This window comes from Rhincodon typus, chromosome 17, assembly GCF_021869965.1.
Source record: "Rhincodon typus isolate 14 chromosome 17, sRhiTyp1.1, whole genome shotgun sequence".
Lineage (NCBI taxonomy): Eukaryota > Metazoa > Chordata > Chondrichthyes > Orectolobiformes > Rhincodontidae > Rhincodon > Rhincodon typus.
Window position 1 is genome coordinate 55,687,488 of NC_063348.1, and position 19,120 is coordinate 55,706,607.

Genomic DNA, 19,120 nt, shown 5'->3' on the forward strand with positions numbered 1-19,120 from the left:
TAGCATTGGAGAGGGATCCCCTTTACTCAAAAACTGAAAAAAAAATCTGAAATAAAAACAGGAAGTGCTGGAGAAACTCAGCAGATCTGGCAGCATCTACACAGAAAGAGATAGAGATTTTGTTTAGAGCCTAACAGTTCTTTTTCAGAATTAAAAGGGATTGTCCAGTACTGGCTCATGGGGTAGTTAGATCACATGTCCGGAGGGTCTTTGTGTGTGGGGAGAAAAGGGGGCTATTACAGGTAGAGCATGACAGGGGAGGGAAAAAAAGGGGGCAGCTGGGAAAGGAGTCTAGGCTGGGGGTGAATATTTCCGTCCCTCTTGTTCCACAAGCAGTGCTTTGAAGACATTTCTCTGAAACACAAAGTTATCCTTCTTTTACTTTAGCTACCAGGAAGCCTCATGGCCTACTTTAAGGCTTTAATGCAGGTAAAATCAGAAGCAACCAGCCTCATTAAAATACTTCCTGAGGATTCATTCAATAACTAAAAAAACATAAGAACTAGAAGCAGGAATAGGCCATTCAGCCCCTTGAGCCTGCTCCACCATTTAATATGATCATTGCCCATCTCATCTTGCTCTCAACTCCACTTTCCTGCTACTCTCCATTACCCATTTAAAAAAATCTATCTCCTTCTTAAATTTAATCAGTGACCCAATGCTCACTGCAGTCTGGGGGAGTGAATTCCAGAGATTAACAATGCTTTGAGAGAGGTAATTTTTCCTCATTTATTTCAAATCTGATATCCCTTAGCCTAAAATGACCTCTTATTTGAGATTGCCCCACAAGGAGAAACATCTGCTCCAAGTCTACTTGGTCAATCTCCTTTTTGTATATTATCAACCTCAATTAGATCATCTCACCTTCTTCTAAACTCTAGCAAGTATAGACCTAAACCACTACACAGTTGGCTACCCACTATTAGTCCTAACTGTGCAGATAACAGCAGTGAGAGCGCTATGTCAGGAATCACCTATTTACCATACTAATGTCTGACACAAATCTAATTCTCCTGATGTTATAAACTAAGGTTCACCCTATAGGGCCTTGATAATTGGAAGAATGGCAGTCATGTATGCCTCGCTCTGTCTAAGCACCCTATGATCTTTATGCCCTTGTTTGCTATGACCTGCCTGTACTGCTTACAAAACAAAGCTTTTTACTGTACTTAGGTACATGTGATTACAATAAATCAAAGCAAATCAAGATGGTTTGAAGGGAAAAAGAAGAACAACAGATCGGAGTTGAAGGAATGCAAATGTTCTGAGTGTGTTTTAGGGCAAGAGATGGTTTTAGTTACAAGAGTAGAAATTATCCCTTGCCCGCTCTAACCCCCCGATATACCGGACTCCCACAGGGCACAACCAGATATTGTAGAAAAGAGAGAGCTTACAACTCCTGGGGTGCTCCAAAGTTGCCACTACTGCTGCCAGATCTCGGTTTGAAATCCCTTAAACTGTCACTTAAACAGATGAATGGATGTGTGAAGGAGTCGCCACAGCTTTATTAGGAATTATCTGGCCATTGGTTAGCTCAACAGCTACAATCAGAAATTCACCCAGCAGGGTGGGGAGGAACTCATAGGGCACAGGACACTGAAATATCATCTTGTGCTATGGCCCCATTGACACTGAAAAGTTTTAAATGGCAACAGATTTGTGGCCTCAGGATAGTTCAAAGTACTTTACAGGCAGTGTGGAACTGTGTGTCACTGATGCAATGTAGCAGAGCCACACTACAGCCCTGCAAAAGTTTGAAAAATAAAAAAAATTAATGTCCAAGGAGTCTATTTATCATTATTTTGATTGAGGGATAGTTCTTGGCTAGAAAACAGAAGAAATTTCTCCTATTCTTCATGTACAAACTAAAAGATATGCATCAAATCTGTTGTGACACAATGATAAAAGACATTGTAAGTCATGTAAATGGAAGCATAAAATGAAAAAAAAAATGATAGATTGAGTGACAGAGCAAAAATTGTAGACAAATGAGTTTCATTGCAGGCAAATTAGGCACTTTAGGCCTAAAATGCAGAGAATAGAGTGCTTTGTAAATAATTAATTGTGAGCTATAGTGGGAGCATAAAGAGAAAATCAAATATATAGACCATTATTATGTTACGTACAGGTACAGAAAATAATCAAAAACACTCTTGAGTTCTGGCTTTTGTTGCTAATGGACCAGGAAACAGAAGGAAGTAAAAGTCATATTCAGTTTTCATAGCCCTAGTTACACTACACTTGGAGTCAGTGGGCAGTTCAGGGCACCAGATGATAGAAATGATACACCAGTCTTGGAAGGGGCATACTATAGGTTTATTAAAATAACAGCAGAACTCCAAGAGTTAAATTACAAAGCGAGGTTACACAAAACCTGGATTACACACCCTGTAATTCAGGTCAAAGAAAAATTTGCACAAAGCTCAAAGTATTATGAGGAAGATAATTAATTCCTGCTAAACAAACCAAAGAACTATGGATGCTGAAAATCAGAAACATAAACAGATATTGCTGGGATACCTCAAAAGGTCTGGCAGCATCTGTGGGCAGAAAGCAGATTTAATGTTTCGGGTCCAGTGGCTCTTCTTCATAACTAAATCTTGCTGTTTGGGAAATCTCAAATCAGAAGGAGCAGTGTAAAAATTAAGAGTTAGATTTTCAGAGTGAAATGAGGTACATGAGAAAGGGTGGCAGATGTTTGGAATTCTCTTCTGTAAATGACAATTGATCAATTAGAGATAACAGAGAGTGGAGCTAGAGGAGCACAGCAGGCCAGGTAGCATCAGAGGAGCAGGAAAGCTGACGTTTCGGGTTGAGACCATTCTTTAGAAATGGGGGAGAGGGAAGGGAGCTCCGAAATAAATAGAGAGAGGAGGGGTGGGGCTGGGGAAGGTAGGTGGAATGGTGATAGGTGAGTGCAGGTAGGAAGTGGTGGGGATTGGTCAGTGAGGTGGGAGGAGCGGATAGGTGGCAGAGAAAATGGACAGGTTGTGTCAGGTCAAGGAGGTGGGGATGACAGGGAGGGTTGGTCGGTCATGGGATGAAGCCAGCGGGTGGGGAGATTTTGAAACTGATAAAGTCCACATTGAGACCATTGGGCTGTAGGCTCCCAAGGCGGAATATGAGGTGCTGCTCCTCCAGTTTCCGGGTGGTGTCATTGTGGCACTGGAGGAGGTCCAGGATGGACATGTCTCCCAGGGAGTGGGAGGGGGAGTTGAAATGGTTCGTGATGGAAGGTGTTATTGTTTGTCGCGAACAGAACGCAGGTGCTCTACAAAATGCTGTCCGAGCCTCTGCTTGGTCTCACCAATGTAGAGGAGGCCACATCAGGAGCAGCGGATGAGGTAGACCACATTGACAGATGTGCAGTTGAACCTCTGTCTGATGTGGAAGGTTTTTTTGGGGCCTGTGATGGAGGTGAGGGGGGTGGTGTAGGGGCAGGTGTAGCACTTCCTGCGGTTGCAGGGAAAGGTGTTGGGGGTGGTGGGTGCTAGTGGGGAGTGTGGAGCGGATGGGGGAGTCGCGGAGAGCGTGGTCCCTATAAATGGCAGATAGGGGTGGAGAGGGAAATATCTCTTTGATTGTGGGGTCGGATTGCAGGTGGCGGAAGTGGTGGAGAGTGATACACTGGATACGTAGGTTAATGGGGTGATATGTGAAGACAAGGGGGATTCTGTCTTTGTTTTTGTTGCAGGGAGGGGATGTGAGGGCAGAGGTGCAGGAAACGCAAGAGATGCGGTCGAGAGCATTTTCGACCACCAAAGGGGGGAAGTTGCAGTCCTTGAAACAAGAGGACATCTGGAATGTACGGGAGTAGAACGCTTCATCTTGGGAGCAGATGCGGCAGAGGCGAAGGAAAGGGGGGAATCACATTTTTGCAGGAAGGTGGGTGGGAGGAGGTGTATTCTAGGTAGCTGTGGGAGTCGGTGGGCTTGAAATAGGTATCAGTTTCGAGGCAGTCACCAGAGATGGAGACAGGGAGGTCCAGGAAGGAGAGAGAGGTAATAGAGATGGTCCAGGTGAATTTGAGGTTGGGGTGGAAGATGTTAGTAAAGTTAATGAACTGTTCATGCTCCTCGTGGGAGAACGAAGCAGCACCGATACAGTCACCGATATAGCGGAGGAAGAGATGGGGGATAGGGCCAGTGTAGCTGCGGAAGAGGGATTGTTCCATGTATCCTACGAAGAGGCAGGCATACCTTGGGCCCATGGCCACCACCTTAGTCTGTACGAAGTGGGAGGAGTTGAAGGAGAAGTTGTTAAGGGTAATCGAGTGTTCATTTTCAAACAGAGGATGAAAGCTTTTTTATTATGAAATGACTTTAAGAGATATGGGGTGGAGGCAGATAAATGGAATTAGGTTGAAGATCAGGGATTATGCCAGAAAAGGTTCTGAAGCTAAAAATGTCTTCTCCTTTTCCAATAATCTCATGGAATATAATATTTGACATCAACTCAACATGGCAGGCAGTGCAGACATCTCGACCTGCAAGACAGTGTTTCTGACAATGGAGCACTCTTTCAGTACCACACTAAAAAGGTGCCAGTGTAGGGTACAGCTTCTACTCCCTGCAGTGAAACTTGAAACCTCACTATTCCTACCTAGATACAGGAGTGCCTCCAATGAGCCCAGGCTGACTCCCAATGGGATTTGAACACATGACCATGGAGATACTGGGCCAGCAGTAATATCATAACACTACCCTCGGACAGCACAAGGGACTCCCAACCAGTGGAAGCACAGCAACTAAACGGCAACTAATGATGGAACAGCACCATACCACAAGGAGTAACTGAGTGTTGAACGAGAGTGGGATGAAACCACAGAGGCTTAAGAAGGCTTACAGCATGAACAGTGCTTATGGTTTTTGCGTAAGTGTTTCCTACAGTGTACACTCAGACAGTTGAGGAGTTAAGATGTAGAACAATTTGGCTGGTTTCTCCTAGCAAGGCCACAGAATGAGGCACCTCAATGTCCCTCACCAACAGTGACCTCACTACTGACTGAGCTGGCTGCGTACTAAAGGGTACATTTGCTAGACCAGGCTTGTGCAGGCAGTAAGAAAGCCAACAAGAGGGAAAAGCATACATGACCGGGTCCTCAGTCTTCCTGTCACAGATACTTCTGTTCATGGCAGTACTAGTTGGAGGGACCATCATGTAGAAATGAAGTCCAATCTTCACACTGATGACACCACCCAATGTGTTGTGTGACGCTAAGCCATGCTGGTTATAGGATAGATCTAGCAGCTCATACCTGGGCATCCATAACGCACCGTGAGACATCAGACGCAACAGAATGTGTTTCAACCACAATCTGCTACGTTATGATCTGGCATTTCCTACCATTGCTATCACGTCAGGGATCATCATGGTTCAATGAGCAATGCAGGAAAGCATGCCATCACAGCACCAGGTACACCTAACCATTAAGCGAAGATCAAGTGTCGCTGCACCACACGACGAAGGGCAGAGCAGGTTCAAGGGGCTGAACAGCCTATGAGTGTTCCTAGTTTTTATGGTCTTGTAGTCTGAGGATTCAGACATGCTAAACAGCAGGAGCAGCAAGTGATGCAACAAAGCAACCCCTCAGCCAATGGATCAAATCTAAACTGTGCAGTCCAACCACATCCAGTAATGAATGGTGGTTGGCAAATGAATAACTAATGGGAGGAACAGGTTCCTCCATTACTCCCACTGTCAATGATAATGGAGTCCAGCACATCAATGCAAAAGATAATGCTGAGGCATTCGCCACAGTCTTCAGTGAGAACTGTTGAGTGAATGATTCATGTCAGCCTTCTCCTGAGGTCCCCAGCTTCACAGGTAGCAGTCAATTTGCTTCACTCCACAGGATAGATGATGAGCAACCTGCTTGATTGGCACCGCATGCACAAAAAAAAAATCACCCCTTCTAACACTGATGCTCAGAACTGTGCTGAAGAAGCCCCATACCACACTCAAAATTTTCATTCTGTTTCTCTCTCCACAGATGCTGACAGACCTGCTGAGCTTCTCCAGGACTTTTTGTGTTTGTTTCAGATCTCCACCATTTTGCTTTTATTTGAGTGAAATGGAATGGCTAAGTGCAGTTCCAGTAACACTCAAGAAGCCCGTTTAATTAGCATCCTATCTACCACCTTGACCAGTTACCCCCTATCTACCACCAATGCACAGTAGCAGCAGTGATACCACCTACAAGATGCACTCAACAACTCACCAAGGCTACAGCTGGTGCACTTTCCAAACCCACGACCATTAACTCTAGAAGGACATGGGCAGCAAATGCTTGGAAACACCACCAACTGCAGCTTCCACTCGAAGGCACACACCATCCTTACTTGGAACTACACTGCTGTTGTTTCACTGCCAGAGTCAGAAACTCAGAACTCCCGAACAACACTGAGGGGTACAAGGGCTGTAACTGTCCAATAGGAAGCCTTCCACCACCTTCTCCACAGCAATGAAGAGCGGGCACTAGATTGAGAGAAATATTTAAAGCTTAGGAATAAATTTTAAAATACTAGGACCAGGTTGATAGCTCAACAGGGGTGTCTCAATTTCAACAATTGCCATTGTTATCCTCAGATATGATGTTTATGGTTTAGTGCCCATAATGTATTATGATCCCTAGACAGGTCAGATTTCAGAATCAGATCTGGCTTAATGGATCACGTTTAATTTTCGCAGTTGTTAAAGTGGTCGTTAGTTACTGAAACACACTCATATGAGGTTGCAAATGTCCTTTGACAACAGAACACAAGTTTCATGTTTATACTAAAAGGAAACAAAAGCGAAGCTGTATAAGGGCATATAAAAAACTTTTTTTGAAGCCTTAACACCAGTGCCAAAACAATGTTTCAACAATGTTTCCCAACACTATCCATGAATGATATTCCTCTGGGATTAAGTCTCTGTAATGACAGCTCTTTAAAATCTTAACTAATATTATCTCAGTTTTTTTGTCCCCTGGGGCAGACAATTTTACAATTCCTTTCTGGAGACTGCTGGCATTGTTCTCTCACAATTCTGATGGCCTAAGTTTTCATAATTCTAACAATTTGAAGATTTTTATCCAAAGCAGGCAGCTCACCACCACCTTCACAAGGGCAATTAGTGTTAGGCAAGAAAATGCTGGCCAGCCACGATGCCCACATCCGACAAGAGAATAAAAAGAGTTGGCAGACATGCTTCCAATCAAGAAGTCTAAATGGTGCCAAGGTTCTTGAGTGTGGTTTGACCTGCACTGATTCAGGCCAGTACAGAATATTTCATGCCAATTGTGAATTGAAGAAGGTGGGCAAGCATTGGCAGGACAGGAGGGGAGTTACTCGCTTCAGAATTCCGAGAGTCTAACCTGCTTTTGTAGGCACAGTGTTTATATGGCTGGTGCAGTTCAGTCATTCATCAATGGTAACCCTCAGACTGTTAGAAAGAACTGGTATTTGTGAAGCACCTTTCAGGAATACAGACATTGCCTCAAAGCAAATAAAATCACCATTAATTATAGCCAATGCTGTAATACAGGGATATATAGTTGACAGTTTGCACAAAACAAACTGTAAAATGGCAGTGGCCAGATAATTAGCTCAGTGAAAGGATTAATGTAGGTAAAGAGACCACAACTCTCTTTTTATACAAAAATAACGCCATGAGATCCTTTATGTTTACTGAAGATGACAGAAGGAGCCTGACATTAACATCTCATCTCACGGATAGCACTTCCCACAGTGCAGAAATCCCTCATCACTCCGGTACAGTGCTAGTTTAGATTATGGGCCTGAGGTGTTTTAAGTGGGGCTTGTAGCCATAACTTTCTGACTGAGAAGCAGGGTGAGTGACCAATCTAGCCAACACCGAAGCTTTGGAGTTCCACTTTGTATGTGTAAAGGGTCCTACAGAAAACTGAAGTATAACCCTGCAGAGCAATCAGAACTCAGCTGGAGGCCAGAATAGAAAAACAACTGAACAGCATTCAAAGAGTTAATAACTTCAAACATTTCAATGGTTATCAGATTGTAAAAATATCAACAGATTTATTTCTTTCAAACAGAAGGAAGATTAAGGGGCTTAAAAAAACCATTTACCAGATTACAACCTTCAGTTGCTCTTCTCTGAAATTATATATTATCTAGTTAAAAAAAACAAATTTTAAAACATGTTGTTATCCTTTCAGCTGTGTTGATATCGAATGACTACTTCCTATCATATGAGGTACTACCAGCATTAAATTATAACATCATAAATTAGAACAGATTTCCATCCTTGCATGATACACATACTAAAAATATTTCTTGGTTTCACAATAGTTAGATTTTGTTCTGTCATAAACTCCTGGATTATTTACTGAAACTTACTTTTCAAAAAAAATTCAGAACCTGCAGAAATCTCCATTCCAAATTCGAAGGTAAATTTAATGGTGTTGATGCCTAAATATTACAAAGAACTGAAATTTCCACCGTGAACCACATTGACAGCCATCCCTTTGGACGGGACAATCTGCCACTCTACCAGATTTTGAACCTGCAAAGATCTCCATTTCAAGTTAAGCTAAATCATGCTGTATCCTCACCACCTGACAATGATTTGAATTGAATCTTAATTTTCAAATCCCTATAGGCCAAATGCTTCTGGTTAACCCCAGCATTAAAAAATGGTACCACTGCTACTTGCCTGTCCCCAAATAATTTGTTTTTACAAGGCCAAACTTTCAGCTTCTGCTTCATCTTAATTCATGGGATGTGGGCATCATGGGCTAGGTTAGCATTTATTGCCCCTTCCTAAATACCCAGAAACTTAGTGGCATAGATTCCAGAGAGAAGTTAACAGTCACATTGTAGTAGATTTGAACCTTTTTTGTAGGTTATGCCAAAGCAGTTAAGGATGTCAGACTTCTTCCATCCCTCAAGGCCATGAGTGAATTATTGGGTTTTTACAACAATTAAGAGTTGTTACATGTCTTTCTATTGAGTTGGTTCCTAATTAATTCCTGGTTTTTACATCCTGCCACAGGGGATTTGAACCCAAATCCCACTTGAACCTTGGGTTCTGGATTACTAATCTAGTCATTTTATCAGTACACTGCTCTTCCCCTAAAGGTATCACATTGTAAGACCATACCTAGGTAAAGGTGCAAATGTATCTCCTATGCTACTCAGATCACCACAAGTACAGTTTCACAAACCACATCAACTTAATTAGTGACAATGGGGTCAATAATTGGAGCTTCGATTCCAAAACAACTAATTTCTTGGTCCAACTGAGCAATGCCAACTTCCCATTGCTCTTTGAACCAATTATTTTGCATAGAGTGACCTACGCATCTTTCAAAGGCATCAACTATTCTTTATGAGGAAGGTCCAATTTAATCTTGAAATAGCTTCTGAACCTAGAGCAAAAATCTGATAGCAATACCAAGGGAGTGATGGGCTCTTATGATGCAGTGGTAATGTCCATATCTCTGAGGCAGGAAGCCCAGGTTCATGTCCCACCTGCTCCAGGAGTATGTAATAACATCTATGAACAGTTGATTAGGAAATATCCATCAACTGCTTGGTATGGAAGCTACAGCTTGAGGCTAACATTTCATATGTTAACATCTTGAACAGCAATTACACAGTACAGCACAGGAACAGGCCCTTTGGCTCACCATATCTGTGCCAACCATGATACTATTCCAAAACTAATCCTATCAGCTTGTACACTCCATATTCCTCTATTCCCTCCCTGCTCATGTGTCTGTCTAAATGCCTTTTAAACGTTGCTATTGTATCTGTTTATAATGCCTCCTCCGACTGTGCATTCCAGGCATCTACCACCTTCTGTGTAAAAAGCTTGCCTCGTACCTCTCCTTTAAACTTTCCCCCTCTCACCTTAAACTTATGCTGCTAATATTTAATATTACTGTCCTGGGAAAAAGAATCTGACTATCCACCATATCCATGCCTCTCATAATTTTATAAAATTCTATCAGGTTGCCCTCAGTCTCTAGCAAAAACTATCCAAATTTGTCCAACCTCTCCTTATACCTAATACACTCCAAATCAAGCAACATCCCCTTAAATCTTTTTTGCACACGCTCCAAAGCCTCCACATCCTTCCTACAGCATGGTAACCTCCAATACATCAAATGAGGCCTTACTGAAGTCTTATACAGCTGCAACTTCACTTGCCAACTTTTATTCTCAGTGCCGTGACCGATGAAGGCAAGCATGTCGTATCCACTTGTATTGCCACTTTCAGAGGCCTATGGACTTGCAGCCCAAGATCCCTCTGTATATCAATGCTCGTAAAGGTCCTGCCATTTACTGTATACTTTCCTCTTGCATTTGACCTCCCAAAATGCATCACCTCATACTTGATTGAATTAAACTCCAACTGCCTTTACTCCGCCCAACCTTTCAACTGATCTATACCCTGCTGTATCTTTTGACAAACTTCATCATTATGCACAACTCCACCAATTTTCATGTTGCCTGCAAACTTAAGCATCAAATCATTCAAATCATTTATATTTCACAAACAACAGAGGTCCCAGCACTGATCAATGCAAAACACCATCTGTCACAGACCTCCGTTCAGAAAACCACACCTCCACAACTACACTCTGTCTTCTATGGCCAAGCCAATTTTGTATCCAATTTACCAACTCACCATAGACCTCATTTGGCTTAATCTTCTGGATCAGCCTACCATGAGAGTCCTTGTGAAATGCTTTAGTACAGTCCATGTAGACAATACCCATTGCATTACGCTCATCATCTTTGTCACTTCTTCAAAAAGATCAGGTTTATGAGTTAAGACCTCCCCTGCACAAAGCCATGCTGACTATACCTGATAAGTCCATTCTTTTCCAAATGTGAGTAAATCCTGTCTCCAGGAATTTTCTCCAATAATTTCCCTACCACTGATGTAAGGCTCACCAGTCTATAATTTCCTAGATCACTCCTGTTGTCCTTCTAAAGGAAAGGAACAACATTGGCTATTCTCCAGTCTTCTGGGACCTTACCTGTGGCTAAAGAGGATACCAGGATCTTTATCAAGGCTCCAGCAATCTCCTCCCTTGCCTCCTTCAGTATGCTGGAATAGATCCCATCACGCCTTGGTGAATTATCAATCTTAAGATTTTTCTCGACACCTAACACCTCCTCCTTCTTTATACTGACATGGCCTTGAATATTACATGCCTCTCCTTAGTCTTACAATCATCCATGTCCTTCACTTAGATGAATACCATTGCAAAGTACTCATTAAAGTCTTTTTTTCGCCAGGCTTCAGCAAACCTTGCCATGAAAATCTAACTGAGGTTCTACAGGAGTGGGCAAGTGTAACCTTTACTTAGGTCTGGCCCCAAGATGTGACTCAAGCTCATATGTTATATGATCAACTTGATGTTGCTTACACACAGATCAATGAGGGAGGGTTTTTTTTTAATTCATTCATGGGATGTGGGCATTGCTTGCTGAGCCAACATTTATTGCCCATCCCTAATTTCTCCAAGGACAACTAAGAGTCAACCACATTACTGTAGGTCTGCAGTTACATGTTGGCCAGACCAGGTAAGAGCAGCAGATTTTCCTCCCTTAGTGTACCAGCTGGGTTTTTCCAACAATTGACAGTGGTTTCATGGTCATTTATGCTACTCATAACTCCAGGTAATTTTTAGTGAATCCAAATTACCTCATTTGAAGGTTTCTTATGGTCCAGTGCTTAATGCCCTTATCTCTGAGCTGGGACACCTGGGTTCAAGTCCCACCTGCTCCAGAGGTGTGTAATAACATCTCTGAAAGTGGCAGATGGAGTTTAATTTGGATAAATGTGAGGTATTGCACTTTGGTAAAACAAACAAGTGCAGGACTTATAGTTTTGTTGGACAGAGAGACCTAGAGGTTCAGGTACAATGTTCTTTGAAAGTTGCGTCACGGGTAGACAAGGTGGTTAAGGTGGTGTTTAGCACACTTCACTTCATTGCTCACACCACTGAGTATAGGAGTTGGGACGTTATGTTGAGGTTGTAGAGGACGTTGATGAGGCCTCTTCTGGAGTACGGTGTCCAGTTCTGGTTGCACTCATATAGGAAAGATATTATCAAACTGGAGAGGGTTCAAAAATGATTTTCCAGGATATTGCCGGGACTGTGATAGGCTGGGATGTTTTCTCTGGAGCGTAGGAGATTGAGGGGTGACCTTATAGAAGTTTATGAAATCATGAGGGGCATGGATAAGGTGAGTTTTTTTTCCCAGGGTGGTGTTCAAAACTAGGGGGCACATTTGTAAGGGGAGAGGAGAAAGATTTAAAAGGGACCGGAGGGGAAACATTTTCACACAGAGGTGGTTCATATGTGGGAAATGAACTGCCAGAAGATGTGGTAGATACAGGTACAGTTACAACATTTAGAAGACATTTGGGCAAGTACATGAATAGCAAACGTTTTGAGAGACATGGGCCAAATGCAGGCAAGTGGGATTAGTTTAGTTTGGGAAGCTTGGTCGGCATGGATGAGTTGGACCGAAGAGTCCTATAGACTCTTTCACAAGTTGATTAGACAATTTCAGCATCTGCCATGGTAGGATTTGAATCTAGGACATTACCTGGGTTCCTGGATTATTAGTCTGGATATACTGGTCCATCACGTCCCATGGTAGCATCTCAGGACCAGAGGTAACTAATGAAATATGGCCTTGTTGTACTGTGCCCAGATGAGAACAATGTAAAAATGTTATTTATTGAGTTAGGTTACACCCCCTCATGTCAACAGATTGTATAATCAATCATAGAGCCTTACATTAGATTAGGGGCCTTTCAACCCATTGAGTCTGTACTGTCAAAAATACACTGCTACCTACACACCCAAAAAACAGAAACTGCTGCTCAGGACAGGGTTCTGAAGAAGGATCACTCAACCCCGAAACATTAATTCTGATTTGTCTCCACGGATGCTGCCAGACCTGCCAAGCTTTTCCAGCAATTTCTGTTTTTGTTTACAGCGTTCGCAGTTCTTTTGGTTTTTACATTATAATTTATATTATTCCCACTTTCCTGCACGAGGCCCATAAACCTTGAATTTTTGTTTTATTTATTCACGGGATGAGGATGTCGCTGGCTAGGCCGGCATTAACTGCCGATCCCTAATTACCCAGAGGGCAGTTAAGAGTCAACCACATTGGAGTCACATGTAGGCCAGACCAGGTTAGGATGGCAGTTTCCTTCCCTAAAGGACATTTGTGAACCAGAAGCATTTTTTCGATAATTGACAATAGATTCATGGTCATCATTCTACTCTTAATTCCAGATATTTATTGAATTCAAATTCCACTATCTGCCATGGTGGGATTCGAATCCAGGTCCCCAGAACATTATCTGGGTCTAATATCACTAGGCCATTGCCTCCCCTGTTATGACACTTCAAGTATTCACTAATATCCTATCAAAAAAGTCAAAACACTTTATGCTAACTTTGGAACCACAGTCACATTGCTATTAAGAATTATACTGGCTTCCATTTGCTGAGCTGATGAAACTTTCGTCTCCACATGTAGACTCAAGGATCTTAGTTTATCGTCTAATATGACATATCAGTGCAGCATTGAAGTTCTTTGAATTAATGTTAAAACTCAAGCATCAGTTATATGGTTACAGCAAAGAGATTACTATTGACAAAGAAAACATTTTAGCTGAATGGGTGTACCACATTATCAGACTTGAAAGGAAATGCATGCTGGGTCAGGATTTGATTGAACAGTGAAGACTTCTGATTTCACTAGTTAACTCACTGAGCTTTCCATTTGATTACCAAGAATATTCATCAACTCTCCAAATTCCTTGGGGCAGATAATCTATTTAGTCTTATGTGTAGGGAGAAAAACAAACTTTGAAAGACATCTAATTAATCAGAAGATCCATCCTAGCACTTATAGAGATAACTTGTATCGATTGGGCTGAGTGTTTTCTACAGGAATTATGTTCAAATATAATTGTATTTGCATGTTCATAAAACAAAGAAACTTCACTGGTTGTCACACATGCAAATACAAGAGATGTTTTTAAATTGACCTGTTCAGAGATGTTAAGATACACCTCTGAAGAAGGTAGATCTTAAACTGGCCCATAGGTGGGGACACTATTTCTGCACCACAAGAAAATTTCACCATGTTCTATTATGGGATTTAAGCACAAATCTATATACATCAACCTCGGCATTACTGGGTCACCAGTGCAGTAACATTACCAACATGCCACCGCCTCTGACAAAGCTTTGTTATAACAGAGTAAACACAGAACTGCAAAAACAAATTGAGAGAGCAGTAGTCTAAATATTAGATTCACAGATTAAGTTAAGAAATCACCCAAAGTTCTTGTTAGGTTTAGCCCAGGTAATAGGTCAAATTTGCAATCTTTAAAAGTCATTGTTCAAAATGGGCTTAATAGAGATTCCTTCAGCGAACCACTAATTATATTAGTTTTTAAATCATGTTTGGTGCATTCAAGTATTGTCCAGCCAAGTTTTAAATTGAGTTCTTTAATTTAATTTAATTTTAATTTTGAACTAACTTTAATACTGACTCCTTTAACATATCAGTCAATCAATTTGGTCTTAAGACTGGTGTTTGCACTTGAACACTGTTCAAATTGGTTTGGATGTGGATTCCTGCTTTAAGTCAGTCTTTAAACAAGTGTTCATACTGATTGCTCTATTAAATCACTGCGTTAATTAGAAACTTCAACGAGCACTCCAAGCAACAGCACGGAAATAACTTCTGCTCAAGCAGCTGTTTCTAGTGAACATTTATCTTGCCTAAATCATATGCAAAATGACAAACGCAGGCTACCATTCAATCTCATGGATATTTCTATATCCAATATATCTGGCATTCTCATCGCATTATTGACCTCAATAAACTAGTTTTCCACATCATTTGTGAATTTTTTTTTTCAAAATAGGAAGATCTATCTATAAATAAAAAGAGGTACATTATAAAATCTCTGAACAGTGTAGCAACTGTAATGAGGTCAGCCAGATGGACCTCAGGATATGAGTTCCCTGATTGGGATCTGGTGCAATCAGGGGGCCCTGTGACAGATATAAACAGGATTTGCAGACATCTTGACTCTGAGGGAGTTAGACCTGTGTCAAAGGCTCTCCACGTGTAAATAAAGGATGGCTTGGTGACAGGACACTGGCCTCTGTGGCATTATTGCACACAGGTTGTTTGGGAAAATATCTCCAATATCAAGAATTTATGATTTTGTAAAAGCCCTGTATTGGATGTACCTCAGGAAGGGAATATTGTCCTTAAAGGAAGTGCAAAATACGTTTACAAGAATGATACTTGAACTTCAGGGGTTAAGTTATGAGGAGAGGTTATACAAATTAGTTCTGCTTTCTCTGGAATTTAGAAGGTTAAAGAGTGACTCATCAAAGTCTTCAAGATATGAATAGGAAATGATAGGATTGATAAAGATAAACTATTTCCGCTGGTTGGGGTTTCTAGAATTAGGGGCCTTAGTCTAAGAATTAGGGCTAGACTGTTCAGGAGAGATGTCAGGAGCCATTTCTATACATAAAATGTGGTAGATGTTTGGAACTCTCTTCCACAAATGAGTGGATGCTGGCTCAGTGGTTAATTTTAAATTTGAAATAGATTATTTTTTGTCCAGCAAAGGTATTAAAGGGACACAGGAAAAAGGCAGGTATATAGAGTTAGGCTACAGAGCAACCAGGATTTCATTAAATAGCAGAACAGGCTCAAGGGGCCTAAGGTTATTCCAAGATGGATGTTCTCTATCCTATTTGTTGTTAAACTGATTGACTCTATGGGCCATTTCAGAGCACAATTAACAGTCAATGACCTTACTGTAGGTCTGGAGTCATGTGTAGGCCAAATGAGGTAAAAAGGACAGATTTTCTTCCCGGAAGACATCACTTAACCAGATGGGTTTTAATGACAGCTAACAATGTTATATGGTTAGGATTAGGCTCGCTTTTAAATTAATTTTTTTGTTGAATTCAAATTTCACCACCTACCATGGTGGGGTTCAACCCACATTCCCAGAACACAACAGTTAGGATCTCCGGATTATTAATCCAGTGACATTATTACCAAACTACTACCTCCCCTAAAAACTAAAACATAACATCAAGTAACATTATTCAACTGGGTCAAAGGATGTTCACTTCCTGTTCAAGAAAACAGCTCACCACCACCTTCTTCAGTACATTAAATGCTGGCCCAGCCCACAATGTCCACATCCTATGAATAAATTAAAATAATCTTCATCCAATATCAAGAATAGGGCTCTCACTGTGAATGATAGTGTTGTTACCTCTGGATAGGAGGCCCAGGATCAAGACCCACCTGTTCCAGGGGTATGCTATAACATCTGAGCAGGTTGATTGGGAAAATTTCTCCAATATCAGGAATTCCACGCATCATGCAAACCACACACTTCCAACCATAGATGTAGTATTCCAAATCTTACTTGTTGCAGTCCACGTGTAACAAGAGATGGGAAGCGCTGACCGAGAGCGCTATCTGATGCCACAATCCATCAGCAAGTCGATATGGGAACACCTCAGTCCGGGGTTTACCACTGAAACGGTAGTGATATCGTATCTCATCCCTTTGACCGCTGCTCTCCAGTTCAAAATACCTGCATTCAATACAGCAGACCATAAGATTCAGTGGTAATTAAAATTTAATGCATACTATATCAAGATAAGCAGATAACAGTATCACTGTACTTGTTAAAATATTGATATTTTAGGCTATTTATTCTGTTGACCAATTTGAGAGCAGTTTGACTTTGCAAATTTCATATTCAGTTCTTAGTTTCACCCAGGGAATGTATTGACAGGACTAGGTCTATTTGCTTTAAGAAATTTCAGGCTGGAGCCAAATGATCTTCCATTTGTTCATCGAATCTCTACAGTGTGGAAGCAGACCATTAGGCCCATCGATTCCACACCAACCCTTCAAAGTGCATTCCCTCCCAGGCCCACCCTCCAACCCTATTCCTGTAACACTGCATTTCCCATAGCTATTCCACCCAGCCTGCACATCCCTGGATACTATGGGCAATTTAGCATGGCTAATCCACCTGACCTGCAAATCTTTGGACTGTGGGAGGAAACCCACACAGACACAGGGACAATGTGCAAATTCCACACAGACAGTCAACGGAGGCCAGAATTGAATCTAGGTCCCTGAAGCGGTAAGGCATCAGTGCTAACCATTAAGCCAACGTGCTGCCCTCAAATGAAACAACTTCAAGAGAAAATCTTTAGGTCCTATGGACTAGACCAAGCATATGGTGTACAATTGAGTGACAAGAATTTCTTTATAAAACAGCACGTAAAACATATTCTCCCAAACATATCTCTAACAAAACAGAAATTGTGCCTACCATCCATCCCAGAAATCCTTTATCTTCATGAAAGGGAAACTGTTTGGATCTTCCAAGTGAAAGGGTTCCTAATAATATCGGAAGCAAGTTTAACATATCCCAGCCACAGACTAAAATTAAAGTCTGTTTAAAAGAGCATGAACTATAACAGAGAGTCTACTTTTAAGCTAAAGTGAGGACTGTTTTAGGTCCCACTTAGTAAGGAAATTTTGTTTCATCTGTTCTGTCTTGGGTGTGTTACAGATAACATTGTGATACCATGAACGTTCCTGCTTCTTAATGAATGTTAAAACAGCAGTATCTTGACATGTTTCAGCATTACTGTAAAATCCCAGCTATACAGGAGCAGAAAACTCCAATATAAAACACTAACAGTCAGGTTGGACTGTAGTTGTCTTTCTGAGCTGGCCACTGAAACATAAACAATCTTGTGCTGCTTGCTGAATAAAATCTATCACATATTCTTTTTCCCCTTAACATTCTCTTGAATATTTAATACAAACTAATGGTTTTCCCCTTCAAGGACATGGCATTTTTCAATGTCTTAAAGAATAGCTTCATTTACAACAGAGAATGGGTTAGCAATACTATCATACCCTGCTTTAGAAAGCAGAAACTAAACTTTCACAATCCCAGGGGTGTTACGGTACAGAAGGCAGCCATTTGGCCTATTTTGTCTGCACTGGAATTCGAATTCTATACAAAGACAGATTCAAGGCCTGAAGTAGTGGATAAGTATTCAATCACACATATTAGAAATCTACACTAACAATTCCAATACTTGCAATAGTCTTCAATCATAAAACAATCCATGCAGTGCATTTTAAAAAAAGAAATTGTATCTTTTACAATAGTCACTTAATGTAAATTATCGTCACTAAATTCAGGCTAAGCGATAGTCATTAATTTGCCCCCGGGGAAGCCACACTTAAATAAAAACAGTGATGTGAAAAGTACTTCAATGAAAGGAGTGTCAAAGTGTTCCAAGTGATTGTGGAAGAGTACCACAATATAACAGTGCGGTGTAGTGTCTTACAGTTCACTCAAGGAGTCAGATTTACTGTACCAATGTGCACTTTTTACAAAATAATGAAAGCAAAATATTGTGGATGCTGTAAATCTGAAATAAACACAGAAAATACTGAAGAAACTCAGCAGGTCCCTGTAACCCTACATTTCCCATGGCTAATCCACCCAGTCGGCACATCTCTGGACACTATGGGCAATTTAGCATGGCCAATCCACCTAACCTGCACACCTTTGGATTAGACATTTCAACTTTGGAAAAAAAAATTCTGACCGTCAACCCTATCGACACTTTTCATAATTTTGTAGACTTCTATCAAGTCTCCCCTCAGCCTGCAACGTTTCAGAGAAAACAACCCGAGTTTTTCTAGCCTCTCCTTATCACTCATACCCTCTAATCCAGGCAGAATCCTGGTAAACCTCTTCTGAACCCTCTCCAAAACCTCCACATCCTTCCTGTAATGTGACAACCAGAATTTACTGCAATACTCTAAGTGTGGCCAAACCAAAGTCTTTTAAAGCTGCAACATAACTTTGTGACTCATATACTCAATTCCCCAACCAATAAAGGCAAGCATGCCATACACCTTCTTTACCAACTTATCTACCTGCATTGCCACTTTCAGGGAGCTATGGACTTGAACCACAAAATCCCTCTGTACGTCAATGCTTTTCAGAGTCCTGCCATTAA

The 19,120-nt window shown here is 41.3% G+C and overlaps 1 protein-coding gene across 2 annotated transcripts in view; it reads right to left on the reverse strand.

The window, feature by feature from the left end:
* The window catches only part of LOC109924430 (protein kinase C-binding protein NELL1-like), a 219,048-nt gene that overhangs the window by 159,521 nt on the left and 40,407 nt on the right, over positions 1 to 19,120 (reverse strand). For both annotated transcript variants that reach the window (XM_048607080.1, XM_048607078.1), the window contains exon 4: positions 16,480 to 16,650. In XM_048607080.1, the coding sequence (XP_048463037.1) occupies positions 16,480 to 16,650 (171 nt within the window). The remainder of the gene's footprint in view (positions 1 to 16,479; positions 16,651 to 19,120) is intronic.